The 16155-nt window shown below is 39.4% G+C and overlaps 1 protein-coding gene across 5 annotated transcripts; it reads left to right on the forward strand.

Moving 5' to 3' along the window:
* The first annotated feature begins 43 nt into the window (after window positions 1-43).
* Window positions 44-14781, forward strand: LOC106585944 (nucleotide-binding oligomerization domain-containing protein 1). Of its 5 annotated transcripts, XM_045706839.1 has the most exons (8): window positions 44-420; window positions 806-889; window positions 1677-1760; window positions 4196-4279; window positions 6297-6380; window positions 6529-6612; window positions 6912-6995; window positions 13083-14781. In XM_045706839.1, exons 1-8 carry the CDS (start codon window positions 326-328, stop codon window positions 13150-13152), a joined length of 669 nt encoding a protein of 222 aa, XP_045562795.1. In that variant the 5' UTR covers window positions 44-325; the 3' UTR covers window positions 13153-14781. The 5 variants fall into 5 exon arrangements, with proteins under 5 accessions (XP_045562795.1, XP_045562796.1, XP_045562797.1 ...); XM_045706840.1 differs by lacking the exon at window positions 4196-4279; XM_045706841.1 differs by lacking the exon at window positions 806-889.
* The last annotated feature ends 1374 nt before the right edge of the window (window positions 14782-16155 follow it).

A 16155-nucleotide genomic window follows, 5' to 3' on the forward strand; every position in this document is an offset into this window, starting at 1 on the left:
TGGCTGCCAAAGGCTTCTCTGCTCAGGTCATTAAGCTCACATACTGTAAAGTAGACTCGGTGGACTGTGGAGTGCTCGCCTTTGTACTGCAGTATCAAAAGGAATTCTACTGTATAAACCTGGATAACAACAACATTTCAGACTATGGCATTCGGCAGCTAAAACCATTGTTCAGTAACCTGACCACCTTAAGGTAAAGAGGAGTAATCGCCTCAGAAATATTACAAAACTATTTCTGGCTGACCCATTCTGTTCTGGGTTGGTCAAGCATGACAACAATTGCACGTTCCCCATAGTTTGTAATTATTCCTAATGGTTTGTAATTATGCTATGCAGGCTTTGTGACAATCAAATCCGAGATGAGGGTGTGGCTATATTTACAAATGAATTTCTGAAGTACAAAGCGTTAAAGGGACTCACGTGAGTACAAACATGTTGCAGTAGAACAATTGCATAAATGTTTATGGGTTGTGGGCAATTAACATTTTTTTGTTAATTAATTGAAATTTGACAGACTCCACAGGATGCAGAATTTGAATTTAAGGAAGTACAATTGAATTCCTTTACATTCAAATTAATTCAACTGAGTCATAAAACTAAACATTTGTTTAGAAAGAAATCCTTCAATTAAAACTGCATCCTTTTCACTATTTGAAATGAAATTCTAGAATCAAATTTGAATTTATCGGCCATTTTCAATTCAATTGACCCTAACTCAGATTTAGTTTTTTCCACATTTCATGAGATAATCATTTTGATTGTAACTAATTTGCTTGTATTCAAAAAATATATATATTCTTACCAGACTTTTCACCAATCAAATCACTGACATTGGCGCAAAACACATTGCAAGGATTATTGAAGAGTGCCCCCATTTCCGACGGCTTGCGTATGTATATCATTTTTTTTGTTTGTTAATAATGTCAAAGAATTACCATTACTACCATAAATTGTATTGGCGTCGCTTGGTAATTAAGATTATAAGAGACGTTGGATGTCGTTTTTCAAAGTTCAAAAGCACTGTGCAAAGAGCAAAAAAATACTGTAAACCTCATTATAATCTCGCAGTTTGATTTCATTTGAAACTTTTCTTCAACAATGAAGGAATTATGGAGGTGATTATTGAAATAGGATAAATTGAGCAATACATAAACAGTGGCCTCTTTCAAAACGCAAATTGTTGAAGAAAAGTTTGAATTCAATCACACTGCAAGATAAAAAAAAAAATGGTTTATAGTTTTTTGGGGCTCTTTGCACAGTGCTTTTTGCACCTACAAAAATGTTGCCTGTTAAGTTTTGGAATAAAGCTAATGCAAGAATGCAACTTCCAAAGTTGCCTTCTCAAACTGTGCACTCAAACTGGGCTCCCGGGTGGGCGCAGCAGTCTAAGGCACTGCATCTCAGTGCTAGAGGCGTCACTACAGACCCTGATTTGATTCCAGGCTATATTACAAATGGCCGTGATTGGGAGTCCCATAGAGTGGCTCACAATTGGCCCAGCGTCGTCCGGGTTTGGCCAGGGTAGGCTGTCATTGTAAATAAGAAATTGTTATTAACTGACATGCCTTGTTAAATAAAAGTAAAATAAATAATAGAAAAATGTAACATACTGTAAAAGTGTCACCATGATGTTACACAGATACAATTATCTTTAAAAAAATTGTGTTTCTTTTTAGACTTGGAAACAACAGAATTACCGGTGAGGGAGGGAGGTACTTGGCTAATGCGATTCAAAGGAGCAAAGCCATCTACTATGTGGGGTGAGATTTACTATTCCTGTAAATACTGATTTGGGGGTGAGATTTACTATTCCTATAAATACTGATTTGGGGGTGAGATTTACTATTCCTTTAAATACTGATTTGGGGGTGAGATTTATTATTCCTGTAAATACTGATTTGGGGGTGAGATTTACTATTCCTTTAAATACTGATTTGGGGGTGAGATTTACTGTTCCTTTAAATACTGATTTGGGGGTGAGATTTACTATTCCTATAAATACTGATTTGAGGGTGAGATTTACTATTCCTATAAATACTGATTTGGGGGTGAGATTTACTATTCCTATAAATACTGATTTGGGGGTGAGATTTACTATTCCTTTAAATACTGATTTGGGGGTGAGATTTACTATTCCTATAAATACTGATTTGGGGGTGAGATTTACTATTCCTATAAATACTGATTTGGGGGTGAGATTTACTATTCCTTTAAATACTGATTTGGGGGTGAGATTTACTATTCCTATAAATACTGATTTGGGGGTGAGATTTACTATTCCTATAAATACTGATTTGGGGGTGAGATTTACTATTCCTATAAATACTGATTTGGGGATGAGATTTATTTTGTACCAACATTTTTTTGAAGTTCCTAAACATTCCTACCTATTGATTGTTGAAGAATATAACTTCCCCATGAGCTTAGTTCTACTGTCTTCCCCATCAGAACCCAAAATATAAACTTGTTTTACTCCAATGTTTGTCAACAAAGGGGTATTGTAAACAAATACTGCACAGCCTCATAACATGGTTATAACTATAATGTTGATGTCATGGATGGTCAGTCCTGTATAGCCTCATAACATGGTTATAACTATAATGTTGATGTCATGGATGGTCAGTCCTGTATAGCCTCATAACATGGTTATAACTATAATGTTGATATCATGGATGGTCAGTCCTGTATAGCCTCCATAACATGGTTATAACTATAATGTTGATATCATGGATGGTCAGTCCTGTATAGCCTCATAACATGGTTATAACTATAATGTTGATATCATGGATGGTCAGTCCTGTATAGCCTCATAACATGGTTATAACTATAATGTTGATATCATGGATAGTCAGTCCTGTATAACCTCATAACATGGTTATAACTATAATGTTGATATCATGGATGGTCAGTCCTGTATAGCCTCATAACATGGTTATAACTATAATGTTGATGTCATGGATGGTCAGTCCTGTATAGCCTCATAACATGGTTATAACTATAATGTTGATATCATGGATGGTCAGTCCTGTATAGCCTCATAACATGGTTCTAACTATAATGTTGATATCATGGATGGTCAGTCCTGTATAGCCTCATAACATGGTTCTAACTATAATGTTGATATCATGGATGGTCAGTCCTGTATAGCCTCATAACATGGTTCTAACTATAATGTCGATGTCATGGATGGTCAGTCCTGTATAGCCTCATAACATGGTTCTAACTATAATGTTGATATCATGGATGGTCAGTCCTGTATAGCCTCATAACATGGTTCTAACTATAATGTCGATGTCATGGATGGTCAGTCCTGTATAGCCTCATAACATGGTTATAACTATAATGTTGATATCATGGATGGTCAGTCCTGTATAGCCTCATAACATGGTTCTAACTATAATGTTGATATCATGGATGGTCAGTCCTGTATAGCCTCATAACATGGTTCTAACTATAATGTCGATGTCATGGATGGTTAGACCTTGCATTCATAGCTCTATGAACTTCAGAGTGGTTACATTTCTCCAGACCCATCCCTCAACTTTATTATTGTTTCAACTGCTGATTTGCAGCTCTAACAAGGTATTGTGAAAAAGCTAAATTCCATCGTTAAAGCTGGAATCCTCATAAGAGGAAACAGTGCAGCGCCTTTGTTATTGTTTTTATTTTTGAGGTTGAAACGGAGGAGAGGAGCGTCCGGCAGCGTGGTAAAACATTTTTGCAGTACCTATTCTGGTATTCTATCACACGAGCAAGGATTTCAGAGAAGAAAAATCAGTGTTCGTTGTTTGACGTAACTCGTTGTCGTTGTTGTAATATCCCAAAGGACGTGGCAGTTTCACCAAGTACGGATTCCAGCTTAAATGCTAATACTCTATTGATAAGGGGCAAGCTCACCCCATAGTTACAGTACCTTCGGAAAGTATTCAGACCCCTTGACTTTTTCCACATTTTATTACGTTACAGACTTATTCTAAAATGAATTCAGTTGTTTTTTTCCCCTCCTCAATCTACACATAATACCCCATAATAACAAAGCAAAAACTGTTTTTTTGAAATTGTTGCAAAAAGAATAATGAAATACTACATTATTTTCCCCCAAAAGTCTGAATACTTTCCGAATGCACTGTATGGGATTTTAAAAGAGTTGATGCATATTCCTGTTTTTTTTTGTTGCCTTTATTCTCGGCTACAGCATGTGGGGTAACAAAATTGGAGATGAAGGAGCTAAACACTTTGCAGAGGCCATCAGAAACCATCCCAATTTGTCAGCTGTGAGGTTAGATTAACATTTTTACTTGGATCCCATCCTGTTTGTAAATGAATGAATGAAAAGTCTAATAGATTGCATTTTACATTTTCAGCTAATCAACATCATGTACTGAATATTATGTGTCCGTATGGCTTTCAGACAAACCTTCAAATTGTCCTTTTTTGGGGGGAATAATTCTCATCACCAAGAAGATCAATAAATATAAGCCCTGATGTGACACTTTTTTTTTTTTAAGCGGCATGTGAAAATGTGAAGAGTTTTAGACATACAGTCAGGTCCAAAATGATTGGCACCGTTGATGAAGATGAGCAAAAAACACTGTATAAAAGAAATCATACAAATACTATATATATACTATATATTCTAAATACTATATTGTATGCTATTTTGGCGGAGGGAAATGATATTATTTTATAATAATAATCTCAAATGATTGACAGCCATGTTTTCAATACCTTTCAATACCTCACCTTACGAGGGTAATGGCGCTGAGCCTTTTTCTAAAATGTTTTATTACATTGGAAGGGATCTTGGACCATTCCTCCATACAGAATCTTTCCAGATCTTTCATATTCTTTGTCTGTGCTTATGGACTGCCGTCTTCAATTCAAACCACAGGTTTTCAATGGGGTTCAAGTACGAAGACTGAGATGGCCACAAAAATAAATAGGCTTTAACGAAACACGGCTTGTAACAAAAATACATAGGCTTTAACGAAACACGGCTTGTAACAAATATAAATAGGCTTTAACGAAACACGGCTTGTAACAAAAATAAATAGGCTTTAACGAAACACGGCTTGTAACAAAAAATACAAAATTAGCAGTAAACAGTAGCCTACCAAGAAAGTCATTGGTCACTATCTTCCTCCTCCTGTGCACTGAAACCACTGATGTCATCTCCTTTGGTGTCGGAGTCGAATTGCCTCAGAATTGCTTCATCCAATATTGGATCGTTTTCATTGTCGCTCTCGTCACTTTCACCCGGAGGCAAATACCCCGCTGAGCCCTCTTCAACACGCAGCAGTCCAGCCTTTCGAAACCCGTTGATGATAGTGGATTTTTTGACAATGCTCCACGCTGTCAGGACCCACTGGCAGACTTGACCATAAGTTGCTCTTCGCATGCGGCCCGTTTTAGTGAAGGATTTCTCCCCACTTGTCATCCAAGCCTCCCGCTGAACACGGAGCGCCACCTTAAATGCACGATTTACACTGATGTCGAGTGGCTGCAAATACTTTGTTGTACCCCCAGGAATCAGGGTGACAAAATGACTACCGTAATCAGAATGATGGGAAGTTTGAGAACGCTCGATTTAATCTAAACAGTAAACCAAAAAGTTGTTTGACCTTAACCCGTTCGGCAATTTCATTGGTCTAATGAAAGCTTCATGCCGCCAAAAAACTGAGCACGTCACAGAATATATATATTTTTTTTAGAAGAAAAAAAATTGAAAGCGGGAAAAATCCATATATTAGCCGCATCATTGTTTAAGCCGCAAGGTTCAAAGCCTGGGAAAAAAGTAGCGGCTTATAGTCCGGAAATTACGGTAATAATTTCTTTGTGGATTTTGACTAGTGACTGTGGTTATTGTCTTGCTGTGGTCAGGTTTAAGCCTCTTGGCAGAGGAAACTTTTCTCTGGGTAAAGTTAATGATGCCGTTGACTTTAACAAGGGCCCCCCAGGACCAGTGGAAGCTAAATAGCCCCATAACATTAAAGAACCACCACCATATTTTACAGTAGGTATGGGGTTATTTTCTGCTTATGCGTTCTTATTTCAATGCCAAATCCACCACTAGTATGCATGGCCAAAGAGCTCTTCTTTGCTCAACTTTAGGGTGCCAATAATTTTGGACCTCACTGTAGCTATGCGTATTTGACATGGTAAGTGTATAGTAATAGCAAAGATAGACATCTATCTGAATAATTCATGGTACTCTACTTGTAGTCTGGTCAAAGGTAATTGGATTGAGTAATAATAATACAAATATGAACATTAATTGATTTCTCATTCTCGTAAAGCCTTGCTGCCAATGGAATAACATTCAGTGGAGGGAAAAGTCTGGCTGCTGCACTCAAAGAGAACACAGTTCTCAAGAGTCTCTGGTAAGAAAATACACATTTCTTTTTCTATACGAACAAATAAAGTACTAAAATCCTCCAAAAGTGGAGTAGAGAAAAACGACGATCTGAGAGAATTCTTGAAAAGGATTTATGTGAAATTGTCTTTCGCATTGAATCCCTGATTCATTAGGTTGCATGACAATGAGTTGACAGACGATAATGCAGCAGATTTTGCTGAAGTAATAAGGTCCAGTACAACAATACATCAACTCTGGTAAGAAGAAACCTACACACATTCAACTCATTTCAAACTGTCAATCATATCCTAGAATGTATCAACAGTTAAATCGACCATGCGTGTAAACCAAGCTGTCAAATGTGAAAAACAATAGTTTCAGAAGATGGACAACACAAAAGTTATATAAATTTGAGGTACAAATTGAAATACACACTTGAACTTAGATATTAGGTACTGGAAAATAAATATTATAAATTGTCCCCATGTGCTTTCATTGGTTGCCTCCAGTCCTATGGAGATATGAGAATAGAAACCCTTTATTTATGTTTCCTCAGGTTCATAAACAACAAGATGACGGTGAATGGAGTCAGGCTACTGGCCAGTTCCCTTCAATACAACCCATCAATTACAATGTTGTGGTGAGACTTCCTTTACATTTGTTAGGCAGACATGACATTGTTCTGAATACAAAAAACATAAATAAATATAGCTGCAAGCAGCAATGCCAGGGTTCAAGGTGTGGGTCCACTTTGCACCATCAGGACACATCACCCTAGGATGAGCTACTGTTCTGTACTCCTAAATGTTTATTGGTCAGTAAGCGGCCATTTTGTTTTAGATGCTATCCTGGAAAAACTTTATTTGTAAGAGTTTGGTCCATAGATACCATGTATCAAGTTTTGTGCAGATCAGTCATTCGGCACCAGAGGAGAAATGTTTTAAGAGATTTTCACAACATCCTAAATGGTAGAAAATCCATCATGGTGTTCCTTAAAGTGGAACTGGCAGCATTTTAGCAAAATAAAATCTTATTCAAATCTGTTCATATACACCCCCAGGATGAATAGGACAACTTTTATTAAATTTTTGTATCATTTCTGACAAGCGAACACTTAAAAATGGTAATTTTCACATTTTCATACATTCTTAGAATGTTTGGGAATGTAAGGCATTTGTGAGAATTCTATAGCGATATATTATGGGATGGCGGCCTTCTGTTTGGACAATTACCAGACACTGCAGTCAATAAAACCAAGTAAAAACATCTGTGCAGACCAGTGCGCCACAGCCAATCAGAGCTACAGTAGGCTTATATGCAAATAAGTCATTTGCCACATGGGCCTGCCAACATTCACTTTGAACTGGACTGTGTTTACAGGCTGTTGGGCCTGCTAACTTTCACTTTGAACTGGACTGTGTTTACAGGCTGTTGGGCCTGCTAACTTTCACTTTGAACTGGACTGTGTTTACAGGCTGTTGGGCCTGCCAACATTCACTTTGAACTGGACTGTGTTTACAGGCTGTTGGGCCTGCCAACATTCACTTTGAACTGGACTGTGTTTACAGGCAGTTGGGCCTGCTAACTTTCACTTTGAACTGGACTGTGTTTACAGGCAGTTGGGCCTGCTAACATTCACTTTGAACTGGACTGTGTTTACAGGCTGTTGGGCCTGCTAACTTTCACTTTGAACTGGACTGTGTTTACAGGCTGTTGGGCCTGCCAACATTCACTTTGAACTGGACTGTGTTTACAGGCTGTTGGGCCTGCCAACATTCACTTTGAACTGGACTGTGTTTACAGGCAGTTGGGCCTGCTAACTTTCACTTTGAACTGGACTGTGTTTACAGGCAGTTGGGCCTGCTAACATTCACTTTGAACTGGACTGTGTTTACAGGCAGTTGGGCCTGCTAACATTCACTTTGAACTGGACTGTGTGTTTAGATCATGCGACTTTAGATCATTAGAATGCTACTTTAGATCATTAGAAAGCATTTGCCAAAAGCCCAAAAAATACACCTGAATGGATTCCTACTAATATGTAAACACCACGGAAGTCCCCCTACACATAGCCTCGGGGAGTAGGGGTGCTGAGGGTGCTGCAGCACCACAGAAGTCCCCCTACACATAGCCTCGGGGAGTAGGGGTGCTGAGGGTACTGCAGCACCACGGAAGTCCCCCTACACATAGCCTCGGGGAGTAGGGGTGCTGAGGGTGCTGCAGCACCACAGAAGTCCCCCTACACATAGCCTCGGGGAGTAGGGGTGCTGAGGGTACTGCAGCACCACGGAAGTCCCCCTACACATAGCCTCGGGGAGTAGGGGTGCTGAGGGTACTGCAGCACCACGGAAGTCCCCCTACACATAGCCTCGGGGAGTAGGGGTGCTGAGGGTGCTGCAGCACCACAGAAGTCCCCCTACACATAGCCTCGGGGAGTAGGGGTGCTGAGGGTACTGCAGCACCACGGAAGTCCCCCTACACATAGCCTCGGGGAGTAGGGGTGCTGAGGGTACTGTAGCACCACGGAAGTCCCCCTACACATAGCCTCGGGGAGTAGGGGTGCTGAGTGTGCTGCAGCACCACAGAAGTCCCCCTACACATAGCCTCGGGGAGTAGGGGTGCTGAGGGTGCTGCAGCACCACGGAAGTCCCCCTACACATAGCCTCGGGGAGTAGGGGTGCTGAGGGTGCTGCAGCACCACGGAAGTCCCCCTACACATAGCCTCGGGGAGTAGGGGTGCTGAGGGTGCTGCAGCACCCCCTAAAAAAAAGTAATTTTAAAAATCTGAAGAAAAATACAAATATTTTCGGGATATTTGTTTTTTTTACGCAAAAGTAGTGCACTGGGCCTTTACCAGTCCTGTACTAGCGGAACTAAACTAGTCCTCTCACTGTCAACAACTCAGGTCAGTTGTTGTTGCCATTCTGTACCTGTCCCGCAGGTGTGATGTTCGGATGTACCGATCCTGTGCAGGTGTTGTTACACGTGGTCTGCCACTGCGAGGACGATCAGCTGTCCGTCCTGTCTCCCTGTAGCGCTGTCTTAGGCGTCTCACAGTACGGACATTGCAATGTATTTCCCTGGTCACATCTGCAGTCCTCATGCCTCCTTGCAGCATGCCTAAGGCACGTTCACGCAGATGAGCAGGGACCCTGGGCATCTTTCTTTTGGTGTTTTTCAGAGTCAGTAGAAAGGCCTCTTTAGTGTCCTAAGTCTTCATAACTGTGACCTTAATTGCCTACCGTCTGTAAGCTGTTAGTGTCTTAACGACCGTTCCACAGGTGCATGTTCATTAATTGTTTATGGTTCATTGAACAAGCATGGGAAACAGTGTTTAAACCCTTTACAATGAAGATCTGTGAAGTTATTTGGATTTTTACGAATTATCTTTGAAAGACAGGGTCCTGAAAAAGGGACGTTTCTTTTTTTGCTGAGTTTATATAGCCTTCTGTAGCACACATACATTAGTATTCTGATTGTGTTGATACAAAATGCTTCAATATTCTCAGAATGTTTCCCTTCCCTGGAGAATAATGCAAATAGACAGGCAAATATAAAACTATGCTGGGTGCACACCTTATAAGGAACATCTCTGAATGCAGAGCAACAACTTTGGTAGGAAGAGTACGAGACAATGACACTGTCGCAGTAGACTGTATGTGCTGTTCCACAAGGGTGACTTCATATAGACTATATCACGGGGGTCTGCAACCTTTTTCATTTGAGTGACAATTTACAATTGTTCCTACAATTTCTAAAGATCTGCGTGCCAGTTATGATTTTCATATAAGCATTGTAGGCTACTCAACTGTGCCCCCCCCAAATAAATTCTAACTGCACACAAACTGAATAACTCTAGCTGGCTACTAGACAGAGATGCAGTCCATTCAGCCCAGAGAGCTCCACTATGTCTACCTGTACCAAGGCTCAGTCCATTCAGCCCACAGAGCTCCACTATGTCTACCTGTACCAAGGCTCTGTCCATTCAGCCCACAGAGCTCCACTATGTCTACCTGTACCAAGGCTCTGTCCATTCAGCCCACAGAGCTCCACTATGTCTACCTGTACCAAGGTTCTATCCATTCAGCCCACAGAGCTCCACTATGTCTACCTGTACCAAGGCTCAGTCCATTCAGCCCACAGAGCTCCACTATGTCTACCTGTACCAAGGCTCAGTCCATTCAGCCCACAGAGCTCCACTATGTCTACCTGTACCAAGGCTCTGTCCATTCAGCCCACAGAGCTCCACTATGTCTACCTGTACCAAGGCTCAGTCCATTCAGCCCACAGAGCTCCACTATGTCTACCTGTACCAAGGCTCAGTCCATTCAGCCCACAGAGCTCCACTATGTCTACCTGTACCAAGGCTCAGTCCATTCAGCCCACAGAGCTCCACTATGTCTACCTGTACCAAGGCTCAGTCCATTCAGCCCACAGAGCTCCACTATGTCTACCTGTACCAAGGCTCAGTCCATTCAGCTCACAGAGCTCCACTATGTCTACCTGTACCAAAGCTCAGTCCATTCAGCTCACAGAGCTCCACTATGTCTACCTGTACCAAGGCTCAGTCCATTCAGCTCACAGAGCTCCACTATGTCTACCTGTACCAAGGCTCAGTCCATTCAGCCCACAGAGCTCCACTATGTCTACCTGTACCAAGGCTCAGTCCATTCAGCGCTGCTGAATCATGGGCTTAATGTGTACATTTTCCTTTTGTATTCTTAATTGCTTAGTCGAGTTTGTTTTTGCTTCATGCGTTCTTGTCGATTGTAAGTCTTTTGTAAGATTGCCTCAGTAAGTTCTTTGATGTTTGCCTTTTTATATTTCAATGTGTAGGATTTCTCTGGCATAGTTTGCATTTACATTCAGCTGTTTGACGCTCCGGTTACTTTCACATTGACGTCGGTATTTGAAGTGGGCCTTGATACCGTGTGTTGTACATCTATTTCATGTTGTACCACGTGCACTTTTTTTCACAAGTAGGCTAAATGAGTCAATGTACGACGAGGTTGAGCAGTACATTGTACACGTCATTCCACATCGTACACGCCAAACCTAATATAAACCTAATATTGAGGTGATAATGTCTGAGGGACATTTTGTTTTGTGTTTGTTGTTCTCCAAATAGCTTTTTTTTTTTTTTTAGAGTTTTTAAAATGGTGTAGAAGTACAGTAAATGAGCTTCAACTGTTGGGGGTATTTCTACACAACCCACTTTGCCCTTACCCCAAGTTTAGCTGAACTGACGCCACTGTGTGATCCGAGCATTCCTCACAACGTCAGTCAAGCTTCCAAGCTAACTGGCTAACGTCGGCTAGCTTGCTAGCTACATGTAGACACATAATGAGAGAACATCTCATTCATATCATATTACTCGCCCTAGCAGAGCTGGTTAGACTGTTTACAGTTTATCTAGAGCGTTTGTGACCGTAATATTTAAAAAAATATATATATATAATTACCTACATTTACTGACAACCAAGGTATATCAGACATTTCAAAAGATATTCGTCGTTAGCCTATTTAAACGTTGACGACAATTTTCATTCCTCTCTGATTACTATGAAGGATCTTTCAAAAGTGAATATTTTTGTTTTGGGACCCGGATAGATAAAGTCAAGTATTGATTTGATAGAAGTAAACAAATCATATAAAATTGCATTTTAATCTTTTTTTTTTTTTTTTTCGCAATAAAGAGAATTAAATGCATTATTTAGATCAAATCATATACAAATGCATTTAAATATCTTGTTTGCAACTAACTTTGTCATTGATTGTCATAGAAACATCAAAACAAGTGCTAATTATTTACAACCTTTGATTTGCATAAAACGTCAAGTGTTGATTTGATAGAAATAATCATAACAAATATAAAATTGCATTTAAATCTATTATCCTCAATATATTTTCCATGGATTGTAATAGAAACATCAAACGTAACATCATCCAAATGATTAAAACCAGACCCTTATTTTATAGATAAAAGGATAAGAGGTTTTTTAAATAATTTTTTAGATGTGTGCATGATGACAATGCAACAGCTGATTCAAAGAGGGTCTGGCAGATGTCAAAACTCTTCTGTGAAGGAGTCAGTTAGGATACACTTGTGCTTCCTCGCCAAAAGGAGGCTATCGAGGAGGATCGTTTTCCGTTTGCCTACTAACGAATTGACACACTCCTCAACCACTTATCATTTTCCGGTTCACTGAGGAGAGAGAGAGAGAGAGAGAGAGAGAGAGAGAGAGAGAGAGAGAGAGAGAGAGAGAGAGAGAGAGAGAGAGAGAGAGAGAGAGAGAGAGAGAGAGAGAGAGAGAGAGAGAGAGAGAGAGAGAGAGAGAGAGAGAGAGAGAGAGAGAGAGAGAGAGAGATTTACCTAAACGAGAAAACCCCTAGGTCACACGGGGTGAGGAGCATGACCTTTCAAGTTTGCATTTTCAATCGCTTGTTAAGGTGCCACCATGTGGCCAGATGGCATTGCATCAGAGGGTGTGGCCCTTGTTCCTTTACCGTCATGCGAAATCGCAAACCTCCTGGGCCTTACCATCTCATGGGAATTTGCAATTTTTTTCCCTAACTAAATTGACAGAAGAACCCTAATAATAACAAAAATAATAATTATAATAATAATGACAAATACAGTAGGGTTCCACCCAGCTTTGCTGGCTTTAACCCCTAATTACACAGTAACAGTCTCAGTACTATTTGATGTTGTTGCTCTACCCCACAGCATGAAGGATAACCTGCTTTCTGCCGAGGAAGTGAAGGAGTTTGAGAACGAGACCAGAATGGTCTTCTGATCAACAGCTGTAGGTGGAGCAGTGGCTGATGCAGGACATGCATACAGTAGAACTATATACATAGACATAAACAAAAATATTATTTTATTTTTTATTTATTATTTCTATTTATACTTTGCACTTTCTTCCACTACAAATCTACCATTCCAGTGTTTTACTTGCTATATTGTATTTACTTTGCCACCATGGCCTTTTTTTGCCTTTACCTCCCTTATCTCACCTCATTTGCTCACATTGTATATAGACTTATTTTTCTACTGTATTATTGACTGTATGTTTGTTTTACTCCATGTGTAACTCTGTGTTGTTGTATGTTGTCGAACTGCTTTGCTTTATCTTGGCCAGGTCGCAATTGTAAATGAGAACTTGTTCTCAACTTGCCTACCTGGTTAAATAAAGGTGAAATAAAATAAAATAAATAATTAATTAATTAATTAATCACTCAGATGTACTGGATATATCGTGAGCATGACATGACACATTTTTTTCTTCAATTAAAACATTGCATAATTGAGAGCACAATTTCGATAGAGATGTTTAAAAATATATATTTGATCAATAATGCTGAATTATAAATATTGCATCTTTCCATAACTACACTGTTTAACTATTAATTATTGTCAAATACAACATAGTGTACAGAAAGCACATCAGAAAATAAGTACAGATATATACAGTATATACAGATATACTGTATGGTTTCACTGATCTCTTTCACGTACTCTTCAATCTGTGAGCCAATATTTTATCTTTTTTTAACTACATTACGTTATTAGTATGCTGATAGTTGTTGTTTAGGTAATAGTAAAGTTGTATTTAATCATAACTCATTCTATTTTGTGATGTTATTTGTAATTAAGTTGTAGTACTGGTAAACATTTGTATGTCCATTTAATGCAGGTCACCAGTGAAAACATTATTGTTTTATTTTTTGAGTTGTATCAAATAAATATGTCTATTTGATAAATATGTCTATGGGGCGGCAGGATAGCCTAGTGGTTAAAGCGTTGGACTAGTAACCGAAAGGTTGCAAGTTCAAATCCCTGAGCTGCCAAGGTACAAATCTATTGTTCTGCCCCTGAACAAGGCAGTTAACCCCACTGTTCCTAGGCTGTCATTGAAAATAAGAATTTGTTCTTAACTGACTTGCCTAGTTAAATAAAGGTAAATTTAAAGAACAGGATTGCGATTATGATTCTTTTTTTTTCTCAATAAACATCTAAATTTAAAACTACAAAACTGTAGTGCCTACACAATACTTTATAATGATTGTGGGAAAGTAATACAGTCTTAGTTTATTCTAAATGTATGGCTCTGGCTACATCTCTGAGTTTATCCAGAACGCTGAATGCTGCGGGGAGGTGTTAAATCAATGTGAATAACAGAATAATTGATGTGTTTATTATTTGTTTATTTGTCTGTCTTATACCGCCCATGGAACTCTTCATATCATAATATATCAGGTATGTTGTAATTGTTGTAATTGTTGTAATTGTATGTAACATGATGGACTGACTGGTTTAAATGCGTATGATGTATATGTGATGTATATGTGATCCTTTTAAATGGAAGGTGATGCCAAAGAAACATGTCCATCCTGGATGGACAATAAAGTTTTATTATATTCCATTCTATAGTATTCTATTCTATTGTATAGTATTCTATTCTATAGTATTCTATAGTATTCTGTTCTATTGTATAGTTTTCTATTCTATAGTATTTCTATTATATTGTATAGTATTCTATTCTATAGTATTCTATAGTATTTCTATTCTATTGTATAGTATTCTATTCTATAGTATTCTATAGTATTTATATTCTATTGTATAGTATTCTGTTCTATAGTATTGTATAGTATTCTATTCTATTGTATAGTATTCTATTCTATTGTATAGTATTCTATTCTAATGTATAGTATTCTATTCTAATGTACAGTATAATATGTGTGTGTGTGTTCCCATAATACCTTGTTCAACCTGCAGTTTCTGAGGTTTCGTCAATATGAACACTTTTGTCTCTTCCGCTGACATAACAGTCTGAGTTCCAGTGGACACCTGGTGAATTTACCTTTATTACTGTAAATGTTCCCAGAATCAGTAGAAGAGCAACATCAATAGACGGATTATACTTGATAGGAGATAACTTGAGATAGGCCTTAAATAAACAGACAACAGTTGAAAATATTTGAAAGTTACAAGAGGTTGCATTCCTTAGGTTGCGCAACGCCACTAGTAGAACAATTTCAGAAACGTGTGCGTGTAACTGCGTTGTCAGCAGAAATATTCCCCCCAGCGTTTAGATAGGAGTCTAGCTTGTAAAAACAACAAAGTTGTTATTATCTTGTGCAAGAAGTGCAACACAGCACTCTGGCAGTTGTGTTTCATCACCAGGTCCTTATCTATCCCAAGGAGCAGGTCCTTATCTATCCCAAGGAGCAGGTCCTTATCTATCCCAAGGAGCAGGTCCTTATCTATCCCAAGGAGCAGGTCCTTATCTATCCCAAGGAGCAGGTCCTTATCTATCCCAAGGAGCAGGTCCTTATCTATCCCAAGGAGCAGGTCCTTATCTATCCCAAGGAGCAGGTCCTTATCTATCCCAAGGAGCAGGTCCTTATCTATCCCAAGGAGCAGGTCCTTATCTATCCCAAGGAGCAGGTCCTTATCTATCCCAAGGAGCAGGTCCTTATCTATCCCAAGGAGCAGGTCCTTATCTATCCCAAGGAGCAGGTCCTTATCTATCCCAAGGAGCAGGTCCTTATCTATCCCAAGGAGCAGGTCCTTATCTATCCCAAGGAGCAGGTCCTTATCTATCCCAAGGAGCAGGTCCTTATCAATCTCAATGGATAAATCTACTAAATCTATGAATAACCGGACCTTCTCCACTGGCTCCAGGGCCATCTACAAGTCTCTGCTAGGTAAAGCCCCGCTTTATCTCAGCTCACTGGTCACCATAGCAGCACCCACCCGTAGCACGCGCTCCACCAGGTATATCTCACTGGTCACC

The sequence above is a fragment of the Salmo salar genome, chromosome ssa24 (assembly GCF_905237065.1).
Source record: "Salmo salar chromosome ssa24, Ssal_v3.1, whole genome shotgun sequence".
Lineage (NCBI taxonomy): Eukaryota > Metazoa > Chordata > Actinopteri > Salmoniformes > Salmonidae > Salmo > Salmo salar.